We start from the raw sequence: 20,206 nt of genomic DNA on the forward strand, positions 1-20,206 counted from the left end.
GCTCCTTGGAAACCCTGTGGGGCAGTTCTGCTCTGTCCATTCAGTCACTATAGGGTCAGAATCAACTCGACAGCGACGGGTTCGGTTTTTGAGGCAGAAATAACTAAATCGTTATATAGATCTTCAAACAGGTGTTTCATAAAATGAAGGAAACAGCTCTCATGTGCCATGCACTAAGCTAGCCATTTTCATACTGGTTATCTTCTTTAACCCAGTAGTGTACATATTCACACTGCTTATAAAGACCTAAGACTAAGAGCCTCTTCCTAAGACCCCACAGCTGGTAGGTAGTAGCGTGGCTGGGACTTGAACTCTGTCCTTTTTACCTCTAAACCCCTCCCCCCTTTTTTTTGTAGTTCACAAAGCAGCCTTTTTTTTTTTTTTAGAATATGTGATCTGGTCATTCAAAGAAATATTAATTGATTCTCCCTTGTGTGTCAGGCACAATGCTATGTGCCGGGGATTCAGTGATGAGCAAAACTGTGAGGGCTTCTTAAAGGGAAAGTGCTCACATCTGTTTGCTGTCTTTAGAAGCTCAGTAGTTAGGTGGGAAGGGATGAGAGAAGGGAAGGAAAAGACACAGACTGTTTTCTTCTCATAAATGTGCTAACTTGTGCCCTTGCCACTGCCTTGGACTCTCTAACACCATCTGATTCCATAATTTTCTGCTTTTATGTTAAAACCAATTTGGTTTCTTTTGTTCTAATCTGTCTCCTTTTCCATTCAATGTTATAGATAATTATAGTAAAATAATTAAAAAACAACTAGTTTACAACAAAATAATAAAAAGACAAATAACCCAATTAAAAAATGGGCAAAGATTTTCAATAGACATTTCGCCATATAAGGTATGCAAATGGCAATAAGCTTATGAAAAGATGCTCAACATCATTAACCGTAAGAGTAATGCAAACTAACCCGCAGTGAGATACCACTTCTTCATATTCACTAGGATGACTATAGCCAAAAAGGCGTGCAATAACGAATATTGGCAAGGATGCAGAGGAATTGCAGCCCTCATGCATTGCTTTTGGGAATGTAAAATGGTAGAGCTGCTTTGGAAAACAGCTTTGCAATTCCTCAAAATGTAAAACATAGAGTTACCAGATGACCCAAAAATTCCTCTTCTAGATACATATCCAAAACCAAAAAAAAAAAAAAAAAAAAACTGTTGCTGTAGAGTCTATTCCTACTCATAGTGACCCTGTAAGACATGGTAAAACTGCTCCATAGGGTTTCCAAGGCTGTAATATTTATGAAAGCAGACTGACACTCCTTTCTCCTGCAATATATATCTAAAAGAAATGAAAACATATGCCCACACAAAAATTAGTACACAAATGTTGATAGCAGCAGTCTTCACAATAGTCAAAAAGTAGAAACGACCCAAGCATCTATCTACTGATGCATAAACTAAATGTGTTATATGTATATATACATTAGAACATTATTCAGCCATAAAAAATGATAAAGTTTTGAAACATGTTACAAGAATAAGCCCTAAAAACATTATCCTAAGTGAAAGATTAGGAACAAAAGACTGAATCTATTTATGTGAAAGTCCAGAATAGGCAAATCTATAGAGCTAGAAAGTAGACTAGTCATTGCCTAAAGTTGGGGATAGGGCTGGGAGGGGAATGAGCATTGACTGCTAATGAGTGGGATTACTGTGTAACTCAATGAATATACTAAAATCACTGAATTCACTTTAAATGGGTATATTTTATGACATGTTATTTTTATCTTAATAAGAAAAACAGGAGGAAGAGGAAAGAGGAGAAGAAAGAATACAGATAATCCACTAACTGAAATCACATCAGAAATACTAAGAAACCATCCAGATTGGAAATTCTGTGAATTCTGTTAAAGAACTATAATATGATTTTAGGCACAGAATTCTTAGTGTGTAGTCTGTCCACCTTTTACAATATTTTGCAAGTGTTCAATAATCTGCACTCTAGTAGGGAAGACTCAGTTTCTTTGCCCCTCAAAAGTAAAGCCTGAATTTATCTTATAAATTCTTGCATTCTCCTCCTTACTTAGCTAGATACTGAGAAGATACTACTGGACATAAATAGACACAGCCTCTCGAGTTGCTTACAGTCTTCATGGGAGAGACCTTATTCAAACAATGTCACAAATAGAGTGAAATCTCCACTCTGATGAAAGCTTAGAGTTAGAGGTGCCTGGTGGTGACAGTACATATAACAGGGGGATTTGACCTTGTTAGCTGAGGACTGTCCTGAGGACAACTGAACTGATATCTGAAGGAGAAGCTGGTACTAACTAGCCATGGGGGAAAAAAACAAAGTTGGGTTGTAGGCAACCTTGGCGTGGCAGGGAGCCTGGCAAACAGAAAGTACTGGAAGTCCCTGGTTGCCAGAACTAGTGCCATGGAAACGAAGCTGGCGCAGTCCATGTTAAGGACCATGAGCAGTGGTAAGCCATGGGGGGATTTGGGAGGTAATGCAATTAGATTAACTTTCCAAGAATTTGCTGTAGCTGCAGTGTGGTGATCAGACTGGACAGGTGGATGCTGATGGACTAGTTAGGAATCCATTGCAGCAATGGTGGTCAGCAAGAGATGATAGCAACAATTTATGTTCTCATATTTTGTCTTGTTAAACATCATATAAAATAAACATGCTTGACTCTTCAGCAAGGTGTAATGTATGTGTTTACCAAGTAATTTCCATAGAGAGTCACAAGTGTAATAATTTACTTCTCTTGCCCCCAGTATGGCGTCCCTCGGTGGTGCAAACAGTTAAGTGCTTGTCTGCTAACTGAAAGGTTGAATGTTGGAGTTCGTGCTGAGGATTCTCAGAAGAAAGGCTTAGAGATCTACTTGAAAACTCTGTGGTGCACATCTCTGCTCAGACACACGTGGGGTCGCCAAGAGTGGGAATCAACTCCATGGCAACTGTTTTTTGTTGTTGTTGTTTTGGCCCCCATTATGCACATTTTTGCTTTTTGTGTTTTTTAAAGCTGTTCTCTGTATGCAGGCTTAGAGCTATTTAAAACGCAGTTGTTAAACCATCCAAGTCTTCAGAACAAGATTCTTTTCAGAGTGTGGCCAGCAGCCCATGATAACTCTACTAGAAAATACCCAGGAAAGATGTACCCAGCATTCTTTTTCTGTTTTGTAAAACTGCTTAGCAACAATACAGTCCAAATGTCAAGTGATATTTGTCATTGCAGACCTAGTTAATATACAGCAGCCTCAGTAACGTTTTCGGTTTTTCAAACATTTTAAAAAATGTTTAGATTTTTCAAACTGTTAGTGGTTTTTGTCTTTACTCTTTGTCTTTCATTGTGAAATAATTTCTGACCTGTGGGGCAAAAATAGAAACATGAGAGTATTGTTTCAGCTCGAGGTAGCATTCAACCTGCGGATTCTTTGTGGAGATTTTAGAATTTATAAGGTAGTACGATGCCTGGGGAAGCAGGAGTTGTTCCTGAATTAACTTGCCTCTAACCTAAATGCTGTGACATGGAAATTCACACTGCACCTGACAGAGCTTTTTACCATTTCAGAGCCCCTACCAGCTAGAATACCAACATTTAAGAAGCACTCTTTACTTTCTACCTTGATGTGCTTGGTCCACATAAAATTTCAAACTTAATGAAAAATCAGTATCAAATGTATAAATAAGATTGGTGTCTCCAAATGGCCTGATAGTACTTGCCGCCTTAGATGAAAAAGCCTGTCAGATACAAATCATGGGCTCTGAAGTCTGAACAGACTTAGATCCCACCTCTGCCACTCACTTTCTCTCCCCTTGGAAAAGTGACTTATCCTATCCCTGTCTATGTTTCTTCATCTGAAAATGGGAACGGAGGGGGATAATACCCACCTCCTCGTGGTGAAGATCGAGTGTAATTTTATATGTAAAAATGTTAGGACAGTGACTGGCTTGCAGTAACCAAACCAATTGCTGCTGAGTTGATTCTCACTCATTATGACCCCATGTGTGGTAGAGTAGAACTGTATTCCATAGAGTTTTCAGTGGCTGATTTTTTTTTTTTTATTTTATTGTGCTTTAAGTGAAAGTTTACAAATCAAGTCAATCTCTCATACAAAAATTTATATACACCTTACTATATACTCCCAATTACTCTCTCCCTAATGAGACAGCACAGTCCTTCCCTTCACTCTCTCTTTTCGTGTCAATTCCGCCAGCTTCTGACCATCTCTGCCCTCTCATCTCCCCTCCAGACAGGAACTACCCACATAGTCTCATGTGTCTACTTGATCCAAGAAGCTCATTCTTCACCCGCATCATTTTCTATCCCATTGTCCAGTCCAATCCCTGTCTGAAGAGTTGGCTTTGGGAATGGTTCCTGTCTTGGACTAACAGGAGGTCTGGGGGACCATGACCACCGGGGTCCTTCTAGTCTCAGTCAGACCATTAAGTCTGGTCTTTTTATGAGAATTTGAGGTCTGCATCCCACTGCTCTCCTGCTCCCTCAGGGGTTCCCTGTTGTGTTCCCTGTCAGGGCAGTCATCAGTTCCAGCCAGGCACCATCTAGTTCTTCTGGTCTCAGGCTGATGTAGTCTCTGATTTATGTGGCCCTTTCTGTCTCATGGGCTCATGATTACCTTGCATCTTTGGTGTTCTTCATTCTCCTTTGCTCCAGGTGGGTTGAGACCAATTGATGCATCTTAGATGGCCTCTTGCTAGCGTTTAAGACCCCAGACACCTCAGTGGCTGTTTTTCAGAATTAGATTGTCAGGCCTTTCTTCCAAGGCACATTTGGGCAGACTCGAACTTCTAACCCTTCATTTCACAGCTGAGCACATTAGCTGTTGGCACTACCTAGGGACCCTGGAATACAGTAAGGACTCAGTAAATAATAACTAATTAATACCAGATTCTGTCCATAGAAAATATTCTCCCTAGGTGTGCCAGAACTCTTATTTTCCAATACACATTTTCCAAGAATCTGGGATGTTCCAAGCTCTAGAAATATAAAGATAAATAAGATATCCAGGAATACCCCACATTTGGTAATGCAGAGGTCACAAATTGTTGTCGGGCTGGATCCAGCCAACAGATGTGTTTCATTTAGTCTGCACAATGTTCTTAAGATTTTTGAGCTAATTTTTATAAATCCAGAGATTTTACATAAAAATCCTGCTTCCATCTACTATTGAAAAAAGGCCAGTATTCAAGCTGCCCCTTTAATGAATTAACCACTTCCGGTTTATTTCCATCACTGCCTTTCCGCCAGTCTCTTAGCCCAGCTTGCTTTCCTCATCCTGTCACCTGGTCCAATATTGGAGTGCAGGCCGTGCTGTGGGCATGCCGTCAAATGGCAGGAGGTAAAAGCTAAAAGTAGAAAGGGACCCAATTATGAAAAGCCTTGAGGACCAGGACAAAGGCCTTTATACCAAGGGCATTGGAAAACCTTTAGAGTGGTTTTTAACAGAGGATTTAAATGATGAGATTAGCCTTTTGTGAAGATTCCCTCTGACTGCCCTATGGAGAATCAGCTAGAAGATGTCAAAACTGAAAGCAGGGAGAGAGTTAAAAAGCTGTTGGAGTAACTGAGATGAAAGTTAATAGTAACCTAAACTACGGGTATGGCAGTAAAGACAGAAATATGGACAGATTTTCAGCATATACAGGAGATAGGATTGATAGGAGTTGATGATTGTGTGGATGTCAAAGTTGAAGGAACAGAAGGAATCAAGGATGACTGTCAAATAGACATGGTAGCTGGCTGGCTGGCTGGTTGACTGAGAAAAGAAACAGAAGAGGAAGAGCAGATCTGTAAGGAAAAATGATAAATTCATTTTTGTTTGTTGGGTTTTAGATGTCTCTCTAAGTTAGGAAATTGTTGTTTATTGTTGCTCATTATTACCTGTCACTGTAGAAGGTACTTTAAAATATTATCTCATTTATCATGACAGGAAGACTAATAATACCATCCACCATTTATTGAGTACTTACTGTTTATTAGAAACCAAGTGAAAGTTATTATCTACATCCTTCCCATGATGAAAACATTATTATTATCTCCATTTGTGAATGAGGGACCTGAGTCTTCGGAAGTTAATGCACTTGCCCAACGGCTGGCAGCAAGTGCCATAGAAAGGTTTGAGACCTTGTGTTTGACAGATGCCTGAATTATGCCATACTGTCTCTCAAAGAGTTGGCATTAACCCCTAAAGAAGCTGAAGTTTAGAAAACTCAGTAATGTATTTTAGGGCACATAACCTATAGGTAGAAAAACCAGGATATGAACCTCTGTCCAGGACTTCCAACTGGTTAAAACCGGTTTGCTCATGGCTGATGAAGTGAAACCTGAACAGCTCCATATTTTTACAATTGAGGAGATCTGGAATGATAACCAGAATGGGAAAAATTACATCAAAGCCCTGGAATGGGAGACTCAGAAGAGGCGTAGTGAGCCCTTTCAGGAGCCTGATGCATGAGACTAATTATGGCATAACTGTGGAGAGCGACACACATTCAGAGCTGGGGAGTAGGCTGCCATCTTTGAGAGGGGTGCTGCTGTTTTCAATTCTGCTCAAAATTTGAAGCTCAAGAGATTGGTTACTATGCAGTGTGTACGCTGCCGTTGTTTGTTTTCTAAGAGGGAGATTAGGTTTCTAGCAGGGCTTTGGCTCCCAATTTTTCCTGTTCCTGTTATCGTTTCTATTCACCGAAATTTAAAATTTTTTTAAAAATTTGGGTCCGTTCTGGTTTCACTTACTTAGTTAGCCATGACTGAGCCAGGAAGAACCCGGTCAAAACCCTGCCTCCGTCAGACTCCAAACTCCAAGCTCTTTTTTCTACTCCAAACCGGTTGCTGTTGTGTCAGTTGTGACTCATGGCAGCCAAATGTATGTGAAAGGAAAACTGTGCTCGATAGGGTTTTCAATGGCTGATTTTTCAGTTTCTTTTTCAGAAAGTAGGCTTTTCTTCCAGGGTGGACTTGAACCTCCAATGTGTCAGTTAACAGCTGAGTACGTTAACCATTTGCACCACCCAAAAATACTAAATAGTTGTTATTAGACCTATGTGAATCCATGACAGTTTTCATTGATTTGTGGGAAACTGAGAAATAATAACCACATAGAGAGTTCTTCATAAAGTTAGATTTATTCAGTTTAAAGAACTGCCCTTTAAGATTGTGTTCTACCTAAATTTTTACTGTTAAAATAGCTCTTTCTATATGGTACTATGGTAATGATATATGATAGCTCGTTGGGGGGAGGATGTTTAATAGTGACCCTATGAAGTCACTGATTTTTTTTTTTTTTTTTTTTTACTTACAAAAATGGCAAATTTATATGAGCCAACCTAATTTTTCTTTGGTTTTAATTACTCAGGTAGGGGGAGAGGTAACTCTATATCCCCAAAGTTTTTTAGAAAATTTTCTAATCTATGATGTCCTAAAGTCCAGAAAATCTATTTTGCATCATGCTGTATCCCTAGAATCAACAGTGCTTTACAAATGAGTAGATGAAAGCAGGCAAAGAGAAAAATTAGTCAAAGCTGAGAGGTTTTAAACCTGGGGGAGTGGAAGGTTGATATGGTCATTAATTTAAACACACACACACACATATACACATGAAAAGACGTATTTTGGGAGAAGCTAATAGATTCGGTTTGAAATTTTAACTTCTAGTGGAATAATATGCTATGTGATTTCTGATACAGGTTCAATTTATTAATTTTGGCTGATGTACTTAATTAAAAACTATTCCTAAGTGTTTTTAAAGTGTTGGCATCCAAGTTTGGAAAAAAAAAGAAGTTTAAAATGTGTTTCTAATGATTGTAGGCTTCTTGTTCCAGGCTGGAACTCCCAGGCATAATACTGTGCTCAGTTTTAAAAACAAAGTCTTGAACTGTGTGCTTAAAACCCATTTTTACCTTCAATTTGTACTCCATCAAGAACTACTGGATTTCTGATTTGGGTGTGGGAGCAGATGTCACTGTGTGAATCTTACTTTTTATTTCGGATCGAATGTGAAAATTGCATCTATAGCAGGAACCTAGGAATTCCCTGTGAGGAAAAAAAGGAACCGGAGAGAATATGTCTGAGTCAGCACTGGCCTCTCTTTTGTGAGAGTATGCAAATTGCCCATGGCACAGTTCAAGTGCATTCAAATATGTGGCATTTTTTTCACAGCTCATTGTTCTTTATATCTTGTATTTCTGAAGCCCACTTGAGGTTTGCCTACATGATAAATTTCCCTTTCCTGGTCATAAAATAGACAGTGAATTTACAGTAAAGTCTACTTCCTTCATGAAAGCCACTAGGGAGAAGCCTTGGGCCAATCAGTTGTGGCCAGGGAGACAGGGCATTTTGATTACTTAGCTTTGGGACGGAATTCACCCTGCTTTGGCGATTGTAAGGTAGACTTCTCTTCCAATTATTATCAATTACATAGTATATTCCCAGTGTTGTGTCTTATGTCTACCCCTTGGAAGCTCCTTCTCTTGGTCAGATTAATATGTGTAGCCTGCAAAGCAGTCTCTTTCAGGAGCTCGTAGAATGGTGCTGCGGATGTTTCTAACGTGTTACAGACGGCATGTCATATCAACCTCTTTCATGGAATGAAATGATCTTTCCATATCTCTTCTTCAGTCTTAATATTTAGGGGTCCCTTGTGCAAAGTCAACACCTTATAATATCCTCAAACCTCACCTTTGAAGGCACACTAATTGTTTCTTTGTTAGAGTAGCAAATCCTAAATTTTAAACACAAAACAAAAAGTAAAGTGACTCACCCAAGGTCACTGCAGCCACTAGTGCAAGGAGGGTTCTTTTTCCCCCCCTCCTTCCAGGCTCAAAATGAGCAGCCATGGCTTGTTCTGACCTGATGCTGAATCTATAAATGAAACCACGGGGTTTCTTTAAAAAGTAAAAAGTTTTTTAAGGCTTTGCTTATAGCTTCGTTTTTGCTGCTGGCAGTGACTTAGTTGGAAGCTGTTACATCCCTGTTTAGAAGGGTGGGATGTCTGCCGGCCTTGTTGAGATGACTGTTGTGTCCTTGCAAGACCAGAGAAATATATCAATAGAAAACACATTGGGAAAAAAAAGTCCACCTGAAAGGCCTTTTGATCTTAAGCAGTGATGTCATGGCCCCTGAGGAAATGGAACCTTGAGAAGAAATGGAGATGATAGATTACTTAGGAGCTTTGCCTGAGGCTGACTCCTAAGAATCTTATGTAGTTGTTGCTAGGAGGTGGGCAATACTGATGCCATATTTTCCCTTGTTGTTTACTCTTTTGTTAAGAACAAGGAATCTGGAGCAAGATAGGTCTTGGTAAATTCTGTCAGCAAATAATTTAGCCTCTTTCTGTCTCAGTTACCTCAGCTTTAAAATGAGGATGATAATAGTACTCAACACATAGGTATGTTATATAGATCAACATGTATAACATGCCTAGCTCAGTAATTAGCACATAGTAAGTGCTTGGTAAGTTTTAGCTATTATTATTATTATTACTATCTTCATGGACCAGCCTGTCTCTTGGCCTGGAGGTTTAAGGGTAAATAGTAAAAGAAGTGGGACAGTGTACTGGACCAGATACTTTTCAGAACTCTGATTTCCTCATCTCATCCTACATTTTGAGGATAAGAGAAAGGGAAGGAAACTAACACTTCTCAGGCACCTGCTGTTTGCCACATGCTTTCATGTATTATGTCATTAGGTTGTAATCAATCATATCTATAATTATTGGTTTCCTATCTGTCTCACCAAAAGAAGTAAATGTTGTAAGTGCAAAGGCTATGTATGTCTTCTTCATTGCTGGCACATAGTAGATATGTGTTTGCTCACAACCCCTGATTCAGGTAGCTGTTGTTACATTCTTACCATTGTGAAAAATGAAGGCTTCCAGGGTTATAAAAGTACTGGAACCAATCAGAATCTGGATTTTCCTGGCTCCTTTTCCAGTACCAGTTCTTTTTATTTAGAAATGCAGATGATGTAGATAAATTAAACCAAATTGGTTGTTCTTCTATGTAATATGCAAATTGGGATTTTAAGTCTTTAAGCTAGAGAAGTCATCTCCTTTGTCCCTCTGCTGGATAATCTGGGTTTAAATGAAGACAGAATTGCGGATCTTTTGCATCATTTTGAAAGAGAGACATTTATTTTGATCTACAATGGAAGGAATAATACCAACGTTTTCCATTTAGAAGGCAGTTTAGAATTTTTGTATAGTTCCCATGAGTATCATTTATTGGCCTTTCCCAATTCTTGTCTATTTTCAACTGTGACCCTTTAAAGTGGAGGCCATGGTGTCACCTTCACTGTGGATCCTTCTTTCATGGCTGTCTCTGAAATCCACCCAGGTGGATTTAGGATTTAAGTTCTTGAACTTTGAATCATTTAACAATGACCGTTTATAAGGCTTATATTCTATTCTTCCATATGTTAAAGAAACAACACAAAGTTCATCATATTAGTATATAGGAGACAGACACATAAAAAGATACAATATAATGTTGCAAATATCATCTAAGGGATACCTCTCAGGGGCTCAAGGAAGAATTATGGAATGGGTGACTTTTGAGTTAATTTTATGTCATATAATCTGTTTAGGAGTAAAATCTTAAAAGAGCTGGGAGATTTTAGAATATTTCTTCCATAAAGGAGAAATAAGGAAAGAATGAAAATGAGCGAGAAAACTCTGGCCTTTAAGAGTAAGTTAGAAAGTGATGGAACAATCATCCAGGGGACCTACGCTGCAGTCTCAGGGTATTACGCACTGGGGTAAATCTCTCAGGTTGTAAACCAGTAGGGAATTGATGGGACAGGATAAATTTGTAACCTAATCTAATAATTGAATGGCTGGGCATAACCTGATCATTATCTAACATATTGTTGAAAATGTAATGGGAGACTATTAAAGAAAGGATGTGTTAATATGCCCAGAAAAAGAGGCTTGGTAAAAGTATACCATAGTTATTCCAGCATTCCCTAAGGAGAATGAGTCCCATCTAGGGAATTTGTTTTGACAGATGGAGTCTTAGAGCAGAGTTAGGAATATGGGGCTGTCATAGCTTGATTCCATTTACTGTCATCATTCGTATCGTTATTAACTATTTATTTGCTGGGTACTATGTTAACTGGAGCCCTGGTGGCACAGTGGTTAAGAGCTCAGCTGCTAACCAAAAGGTCGGCAGTTCGAATCCACCAGCTGCTCCTTGGAAACCCTATAGGACAATTCTGTGCTGTCCTGTAGGGTAGCTATGAGTCAAAATCGACTCAATGGCAATGTTTTTTTTTTGTTGTTGTTGTTTGTTTATATTAAGTGCTTTTCATTTATTACCTCATTTAATCCTTTCACTATTCCTAAAGTATAAATACTCTTCCTGCCCCATTCTCCCAGAAACCCTGCTGGCGTATTGGTTAAGAGCTACTGCTGCTAACCAAAAGGTCAGCAGTTTGAATCCACCAGGCACTCCTTGGAAATTCTATGGGGCAGTTCTACTCTGTCCTATAGGGTCGCTATGAGTTGAAATTGACTCGATGGCACTGGGTTTGGTTTTTGGTTTTTTTTTTCCCCCATTTTATAGATGAGGAAACTGAGGCTCAGAGAAATCAGATAACCTGCTCAGGATTGCAGAACTGTTAAGGATTTAGGGTCACAAACTCCCAACACTTCATTATGTATGTCTTGCTCTCATTTCCTATCCATATCAGTTTACCTACTTCCTTCTGCACTAGACCTTGCTACCTGGCTGTCTCTCAGACACTTACCAAGAGCCAGAGCAAAGCTATCCTTTCTCCTATCCAAATCAGTTTCTCTCAATGTTCCCTTCCTTGTCCAAGCCTAAATGCAGGAGTTCATGCCTTAGCATGAACCAAAAAAAAAAAAAAAACCCAAACCCATTGCTGTCAAGTCGATTCTGACTCATAGCAACCCTATACGGCAGAGTAGAACTGCCCATAGGGTTTTCAAGGTGCGGCTGGTAGATTCAAACTGCTGACCTTTTGGTTAGCATCCATAGCTCGCCATAGCTCTTAACCAGTGTGCAGCCAGGGCTGCTAGAGTGAAACACCACAGGGGAATTTCCCCTGTAAATTTGCCTGTCAAGAAAGGATGGAGTTTTGGGCGGGGGGCAGGGGGAGTGGGAGACAGACGTAAGCGTTCAGGTAAGTTTATGAGTATCATTATTTTCCATTAATAAACTGCCCTTTAGCTTATATATCAGTTTTCTGCATGTTTTGTTATTTTGCTATTCCTCTAAGTCTGAACTCAGCACTCTTCTATGGGGCTCAAGACTAACTTAGGGTATAGGGGTTAACCATGTGACAGAAGAAGAAAAAACTCTGGCAGAAGTGACCATCAACAGATATCTGATAGACCTAAAGCCTGACACCTCTTAAAGGCCAGAAGAAGGATTTGGAAATAACAAACATGCATTGACCGCTGGGAACCCAGATGAGTCAGACGAGTGGATAGAACTTGTATGACTGGTGTTTTGGTCATTTTTGAGATAGACTGAAACAAACAAACAAAAAAACCAAACCCATTGTCATCAAGTCTATGTTGACTCATAGCTGTTAAATAGTACTTAACCGGTGAAGTTGGAAAAAGCAATCGAGCCCTCCAATGCTGCTAACTGGTTGTATCTTTTATGTTTTAGGAAGACACCCCCCAGGTGGTTGGTCAAGGCATAGAGGAAGATCAGCAGAAGGCTTTGGACTACTCAACTGACAATGTACGTAACTTGCACTTTTGGTTTTTCTCTACTGAGATAGTGTGCGTTATAAACTGGGTTCCAGAAGAAAAGGAGGTGGTTGCAATGAAATCAAATTCTTTATTACTCTGCAGGGGGTTATGGTGCGTCTTGCACCCTGAAGTCAATTGAAAACCTTATCACCCGTTACGTGTAAGGTGTGTGGACATAGCTCTGTTCATCTCCCTGTGCTGATACTTTGAGCAGGAGTTTAAAAGTGGGGCATCTGTGAAAACACCCTTGCAATTAATTTCAGAAAATGGCAAGTTTTACATAAGGTTATAAGTAAAAATTTTAAATGAAATTTTTTGTTTTACGAAAATAGAAACAATAATTTTAATGTTCTTTGCATTTTAAATTTCATTTCTCTTAGAAGAGCTATCAACTTTTGGCTGCCAAATGTTTATACCTTTATAACTTGTTGAGTGTTCTTTTTCAAATCTTGATTTTTCATTTCTGGTGGCTAGGTTTATACTTTTGTTCTGTGAAAATGTACATTATTTTATGCTGTTTTTATGTTTAAAAAAACTATAGATTATTAAATGTTATGGGAAATATGATATTGCAAACATTGCCAAAGAAAATACCTTTGAAGAATCTCCGAAATTATATACTAAATACCTAAGTGAAAATAATAAAGGTATAGAAAGACCTTTAAAAATGACAAAACTCAATTCATCTCAAAACCTGTAAGCAATTATTTAAAATTTTAAAACCAGATTTTTCTTTACGTAATGTATTTGCAAATACTATTAATGTTTTGAAGGGGCCATGGTGACGCAGTAGTTAAGCGCTCAGCTGCTAACTGAAAGGCTGACGGCTTGACCCTGCCAGCTGCTCCAAAATGTGGTAGTCTGCTTCCATAAAGAATACAGCCTTGGAAACCCCATGGGGCAGTTCTGCTCCATCCTATAGGGTCGCTATGAGTCGGAATCGTTTGGGTTATTAATGTGTTAATACTTTCTATACTACCTCCATTTCAAGGCAATATCAAGCATCTCTAAAATTTTGTAACCGCAGCATTTTAGAGCTGGAACAAATCCTAAAAATCGTCTGGCTTTTCTTTTCCCTGCTGAAGAATGATCACTTAAACATCTACCGCATTCTCCTTTGGGAAAGTGATTATATAACCCTTTTCTGTGGCTGCAGAAGAGAAATTGCCCAGGGATCAGTAGGCAGCATCTGCAGTGAGGCTGTGTCAGCTCCTTATAAAGAGCTTTCCAACTGGTTGAGCTATTCCAAAATGGGATGAGCTTCCTCATGGAAATGAAAGGCTTTCAATCCAAAGCTGGATGGTAGTTTATCAATATGTTATAACAGGAAATGAAAACAATAATAGCTGTCATTAATTGAGCTCCTAGGTTGTTCTTGGCACGGTGGTGGATTTATTTACGTGCATTCTTCTTTTTTTAATCTTCACAACAACACCGCAAGTTGTGGATGTATCACCACTGATTTACAGATGAGAACATTTAGGTATAAAGAGGTTAAATGATATGCCTGTGGTCACACAGCTAATTAGTGATAGCAAACTAAGCAAGTCATATCTTCTTCTGTGTTGTGACTTTTCTATTAGGAGGACCTAATGACATATAGACTTTTCCCAGAAAAATACTGATAAGAGTCATTTTGTTATAATGAAAGAGGTCTATAGCCACCAGAAGTTTTCTGTGTGTCTCTTAGAAGTCCATTCACCCTAGGTTAAGAATGGCTTAACTTTAACAATAAGTCCCAAGCTCAATAAAAAAAAAATTTTTTTTTTTTTTTAAATAAATAAAATTCGCTTGGGCACCACAGCCCTAGATAACAATTTATTTGGTCTGGGATGGGGAGGGGACAGTCCCAGCATTCTTAATTTTTATAAATGTTCTCTAGAACTTTAAGAAGACAGGGATGAGAACCACTGGTTTAGTCAGCTTGGATGACCTATATATCCCATCCCAGCCTTCATACTGTAATAAAAAATAAAACAAACAAACAAGCAGAAAAACAAACCCATTGCCATCAAGTTGATTCCAACTCATAGTGACCCCATAGGACAGAGTAGAATTGCCCCATAGGGTTTCCAAGGCTCTAATCTTTATAGAAACAGGCTGCCACACCTTTCTTTTGCAGAGCAGCTGGTGGGTTCAAACCACCAAACTTTTGGTTAGCAGCCTAGCACTTAACCACTGCGCATCAGGGCTCCGTTGTAATATAGTGATATACAAAAGCAAATACAATCTTTCTGATATTTCATGTTTAGTAGTTTGGGTTTGTGTCAATGGGTGAGTAACGTTAGTTCATGTACACCCATCACTATTCCTGACAACCATATGAGTGCTGCCTGTAAATATATGTTAGGACGTGTTACTGGTTTCTGTGGACTTGTTTCCTCATTTTTAAATTGAGGTCAATTCCACCAATATTTATTGGCCTCCTATTGTGCACCAGATGGTACAAGGAACTGGGTTATAAAGATAAGCAACAAACTTTCCCTATTATTACAGAAGTCATAATTCAGTCATTGCTCTATCTTGTGTTGCTTTCCTGTTTTAAAAGTCACATGGTTTTCAACTAAATAGACAATAGATAAGTGGTAACTTTGAGGAAGGGTAAAACAGTACACAATACTGGGGAAGCCAGCACAATTTGTATAAGGCAAGGTCATGGAAGCTCCATAGACACATCCAAACTCCCTGAGAGACCAAATTACTGAGCTGAGGGCTGTGGGGACCATGCTTTTGGGGAACATCTAGCACAATTGGCATAACATAAAGAAAATGTTCTACATTCTACTTTGGTAAGTGGTGCCTGGGGTCTTAAAAGCCTGTGAGCGGCCATCTAAAATACTCCACTGATCCCACCCCTTTGGGAGCAACGGCGAATGAAGAAAACCAAAGATAAAAGCAAAAGATTAGTCCAAAGGACTAATGGACCACAACTACCATGGCCTCCACCAGGCTGAGTCCAGTACAACTAGATGGTGCCCGGCTACCACCACTGATTGCTCTGACAGGAATCACACAAATAGAGGGTCCCTGACAGAGCTTGAGAAAAATGTAGAGCAAAATTCTAACTCACAGAAAAAGACCAGACTTACTGGACTGACAGACACTAGAGAAACCCCAGGAGTATGACCCCCAGACACCCTTTTAGCTCAGTAATGAAGTCACTCCTGAGGTTCACCCTTCAGCCAAAGATTAGACAGGCCCATAAAATAAAACGAGACTAAAGGGGTACACCAGCCCAGGGGCAAGGACTAGAAGGCAAGAGAGAACAGGAAAGCTAGTAATAGGGAACCCAAGGTCAAGAAGGGAGAATGTTGACATGTCATGGAGTTGTTAACCAATGTCACAAAACAAGATGAGTACTGTTTAATGAGAAGCTAATTTGTTCTGTAAACCTTCATCTAAAGTACAATTTAAAAAAAAAAAGTCACATGGTTTTCAGAAAAAAAAAACTGTAGCTTGCATTGAGGTTTGTTAGTAATCCATGGTCTTTCTTTAGACAACACAAAAGTCGGACATAAATCGGAGTTAAGGTATAGGCTTAATTGCTGCAAGAAGTTTCTCTTTCACACAGCAGTCTGAGTGTAATCATTTTGGGGGCGATATGTCATCTCGACAGTGTCATATACTCAAGCACCTCTCACCTAATTTCTCTACCAGCCTCAAAACATGGGATTCATTTTTATTTTTAAGATGGCTGATGTGGTTATTACTCTCATAACCACATTCCACACGGGGAGAAGGGGAAAGCAGGATCCTTCTGTGAAAATTGCACAGTTCACTTCTGTTTATATCCCATTGGCCAAAACTTAGTCTCTGGACACACCAGCTTCAAGGAAGTTGGGAACTAGGATCCTTAGAGTAATCAATTATCTAGGTTATTCCAGTGTTCAGTTTTCTGGTAGCAACTTTTTATTTGTCTTTTTTTTCCACCTCCTTCTTTTTAAAATCAATGATAAATATGTAATTTTTAAAATTTTTTTATGTTATATATGCAACAAAATTTTCCCGCTTCAACATTTTTCACATGTAGAATTCAGTGCCATTATGTCTATCGTGTGATAAATATATACTGGGATCGGTATTGTTAAGTGAGCATATAGTTCATGTTAAATGATGGTGGCAGAGAAACTGCAGACAAAGATGAACACCCATATGATCACTGACCAGCAACTGTCTGAGAAACACTTCAAGCTACTGACTTTCAGTTCTACCTGTCTCTCTAATTAGCTGTGTGATTTTGGATGTGTCACTTCACATTTGTGTCTTGTTATCTTTACCAATAAAAGACTAAGATTGTCTAACTCTCAGGGTTGTTCTCATAATTGGATAAATTCATGGGTGGGTAAGTGTTTTGAAAACTAAAAAGCACAATACAAATTTGGACTGGGTAATTTGTTTTAGCTGCTTCATACTGCACAATTCCTTGTATTGAGGCACAGTCTTCCATTTCTTGGGGTGTTATGGTTCTGGAGCAGTTACCTTCGTCCTATTTCTAGACTCCAGGGACAGCCTGGTGCTTCACTGCCTCCACCGGAATCTTCCAGCTGGGGATGAGTTCCCTGGTTAACCACAGATCCAGGAGGCAGGTCAGGTCACTACCTATGTTCTTCACTGCCTGATAAGCAAGCATGGACCTTTTTGTTTTTTCATATTTTATTTTAAACTAATATTCATCAAGGTATGTCAGCAAAACTTCAGAATTTCAAGTTAATTTTACCAAAACTCACAATGGCATAGGTCCCTATACCTTCACTGAATTGCAGATTTCATTTCCCGTTTCTTCCATTTTTGCTCTTCTATATTCACTCATTCACTTATTCATTCATCAAACATTTATTGAAGGCCTGCTATGTTCCAGGCACTAGGAAATAAGTGTGAATAAGGTACAGTTCTTTTAGATGAATTAAAGGTCATTGATGTACCTGGCATTTAGTAGGCTTTCAGTAGATGTTTATTGTTTTCCTTTCCTGCACTGCAGGTTGCTCAATTAACCCACCTAATGCATATTTGACTTTTGTGAAGTGCCCAAAAGACATGGACAGTATTGTATGCATAGAACATCTGTAGCCTAGATTGTTTTTCAAGGGATACAATATAGGTATGTGAATAAGTAGAAATTGTAACTTCTGTCTGTCTGTTTTTTGCTTCATGCCCCAGCTTTATATACAGACCACAGAGTGGCTTCAGCTTTTTTCCTTTCTTCCTTCCTTGGTCCATTCTTCACCAAAGCATTTTTAGACGTAAAGTTAAATGGAGAAGCATGAGGAATGGGGCAAAAATCATCCAAACTTCCTTGTCCCACTCCCTCACCCTGTAATCTCAAAAGGCAATATTAGAGGGTGTCATTGTTTTGATTAACAATATACTAGTTTTAAAGTGTTCTTCTCTTGTTATCTTTCTTCTCCTTGAAATTAACCCAATTTTTCTTCCTGTTTTAGACTGCCAGCCAGATGAAACAGCAAAAATATTCTACAAAAGTCTCCTTCAGTTCACAAGAGATACCATTATCACCAACTCCATTATACCACGCAACAGACCCTACAGGCTATGGTATGATACTTTCTCTCTAGAAGCAGAATTGGCTCATCAAACCAATTCATGCTTATGGCTAAAATCAAATCAAATAGGAGGAAGAGGTTTTGATGTACTGAAAGAGCACTGGACTGGGAGTCAGAAGGCCTGGCTTTGCGTCCCTGCTCCTCCTCGTTACCTTTGGGACTCGGGCAGGTCACTTCACCTCTGACATGATTTTTCTTCTCACTGTGATTGGAATAATGCTTCTTGCTTGTGGCTTATTGAATAGAAAAGCGCTAGAACAGAGCAGGCCCTCAGTAAATGCTATTCAAATCTGAGGCCTACAAATTAGTCTCCCATAATCTCTCAAATTGTTTAGTTCCAGAGTAATATCCCTTAAAAATAAAATTGAACCAAGTTTTTTAGCCTTGTATATGTTGATGTAAGCTATTAGAAGACTTCTACTTTTCAGTGCTTAAAGAAATCAGTATTCACTTTTTGTCTTAGAATTCCTGGCTTGAATTATGCTGTTTGGGGTTGAAAATAGAACTTCAGAATGAATAATGGGCATTTTACCTTGCTTTTATGCAATACAAGTCAGCAACAAATGGGCTATTTAAAACACTATAGGTACCAATGACAAAACATAATGCTGCATTAATTTAGCAAGATTGAAACCTTTATGGAGTCTGCCTTACATATATTTTTCTGTAAATATTAACTCATAAAAAGTTTACCAAGCAGAGACTATTTTAAAGCATTTAATTTTTACTGAAATACTTGATGAATGTGGTTCAGCAAACTATGACCCATAGGCCAGATATGACCCATCATCTGTTTTTATATAGTCTGATGGCTGAACATAATTTTCACATTTTTTAAAGATTGAAAAAAAAAATCTAAAGATGAATATTTCAGAAAACCATATGAAATTGAAATTTCAGTATTCATAAATAAAGTTTTATTGAAACAGTTATTTGTTTATGTATTGTCTATAGCTGCTTTCCCACTGTAATAGCAGAGTTAAATAGTTGCTACAGAGACTGTATTTACTACCTGGTCTTATTACTGAAAAAGTTTGCTGACCCCTGATGTAGATCAGTTGAGTTTTGTTGTTGTTGTTTGTTTTTGAATATTTTTGTGTGTTTTAGGTGAAAGTTTACACAGTAAATTAGACTCCCATTCAACAATTCATACACAAATTGTTCCATGGCTTTGGTTACAATCCCCACAATGTGTCAGCACTCCCACCATTTCTACCCCACTGCCCCATCCATCTAGCTTCCCTGTGCCTCCTTGCCTTCTCATCTTCGCTTTTGAACAAATATTGACTGTTTTGTCTCCTATAGTTGAATATTTAAAGGAGCACATTCCTCATGGGTATTATTGTTTATTTCATAGGCCAGTCTATTATTTGGCTGAAAGGTAACCTCCAGGAGTGGCTTTAGTTCCAGGCTAAAAGGGTACCTTAGGGCAGTAGTCTTGGGGGTTCATATAGTCTTTATCAGTCCAGTAAGTCAGGTCTTTTTAATGAACTTTTGTTCTACAAGACCAATTGAGTTTTGACAATATGTATCACATATTTATACCTACATAGGGAGTCCTGGTGGCACGATGATTAAGCACTTGACTGCTAATGAAAAGGTTGGAGGTTCGAACTCACAGAGCAGCTCTGTGGGAGAAAGATCTGGTAGTCTGCTCCCATGAAGATTACAACCTAGAAAGCCCTATAGTGCAGTTCTATTCTGCCACTTGGGGTCTCTGTAAGTCAAAGTTAACTTGACGGCAGCTAATAATAAAACAAATACCTAAATAACATAAATTAGTCATCCTACAATTTAATCTGTGGAACTTTTATTCATTCAGTCATCCATTACCAAACATTTATTGGGAGCTTGGTATGAGTCATGCTTTGGACTGGATTCTATGAAAGAAATAAGTATAAAGACTAAGGGCTGACTAGGGTGAGACAAAAGTGGAGGAGGGAAG

The 20,206-nt window shown here is 38.8% G+C and overlaps 1 protein-coding gene across 5 annotated transcripts in view; it reads left to right on the plus strand.

The window, feature by feature from the left end:
* The window catches only part of PATJ (PATJ crumbs cell polarity complex component), a 417,617-nt gene that overhangs the window by 322,966 nt on the left and 74,445 nt on the right, over nt 1-20,206 (plus strand). For all 5 annotated transcript variants that reach the window (XM_049879429.1, XM_049879433.1, XM_049879432.1 and 2 more), the window contains exons 32-33: nt 12,618-12,692; nt 18,142-18,253. In XM_049879429.1, coding sequence (XP_049735386.1) covers nt 12,618-12,692; nt 18,142-18,253 — 187 coding nt within the window. The remainder of the gene's footprint in view (nt 1-12,617; nt 12,693-18,141; nt 18,254-20,206) is intronic.

Source organism: Elephas maximus, chromosome 3 (genome assembly GCF_024166365.1).
Source record: "Elephas maximus indicus isolate mEleMax1 chromosome 3, mEleMax1 primary haplotype, whole genome shotgun sequence".
NCBI classification, from domain to species: Eukaryota; Metazoa; Chordata; class Mammalia; order Proboscidea; family Elephantidae; genus Elephas; species Elephas maximus.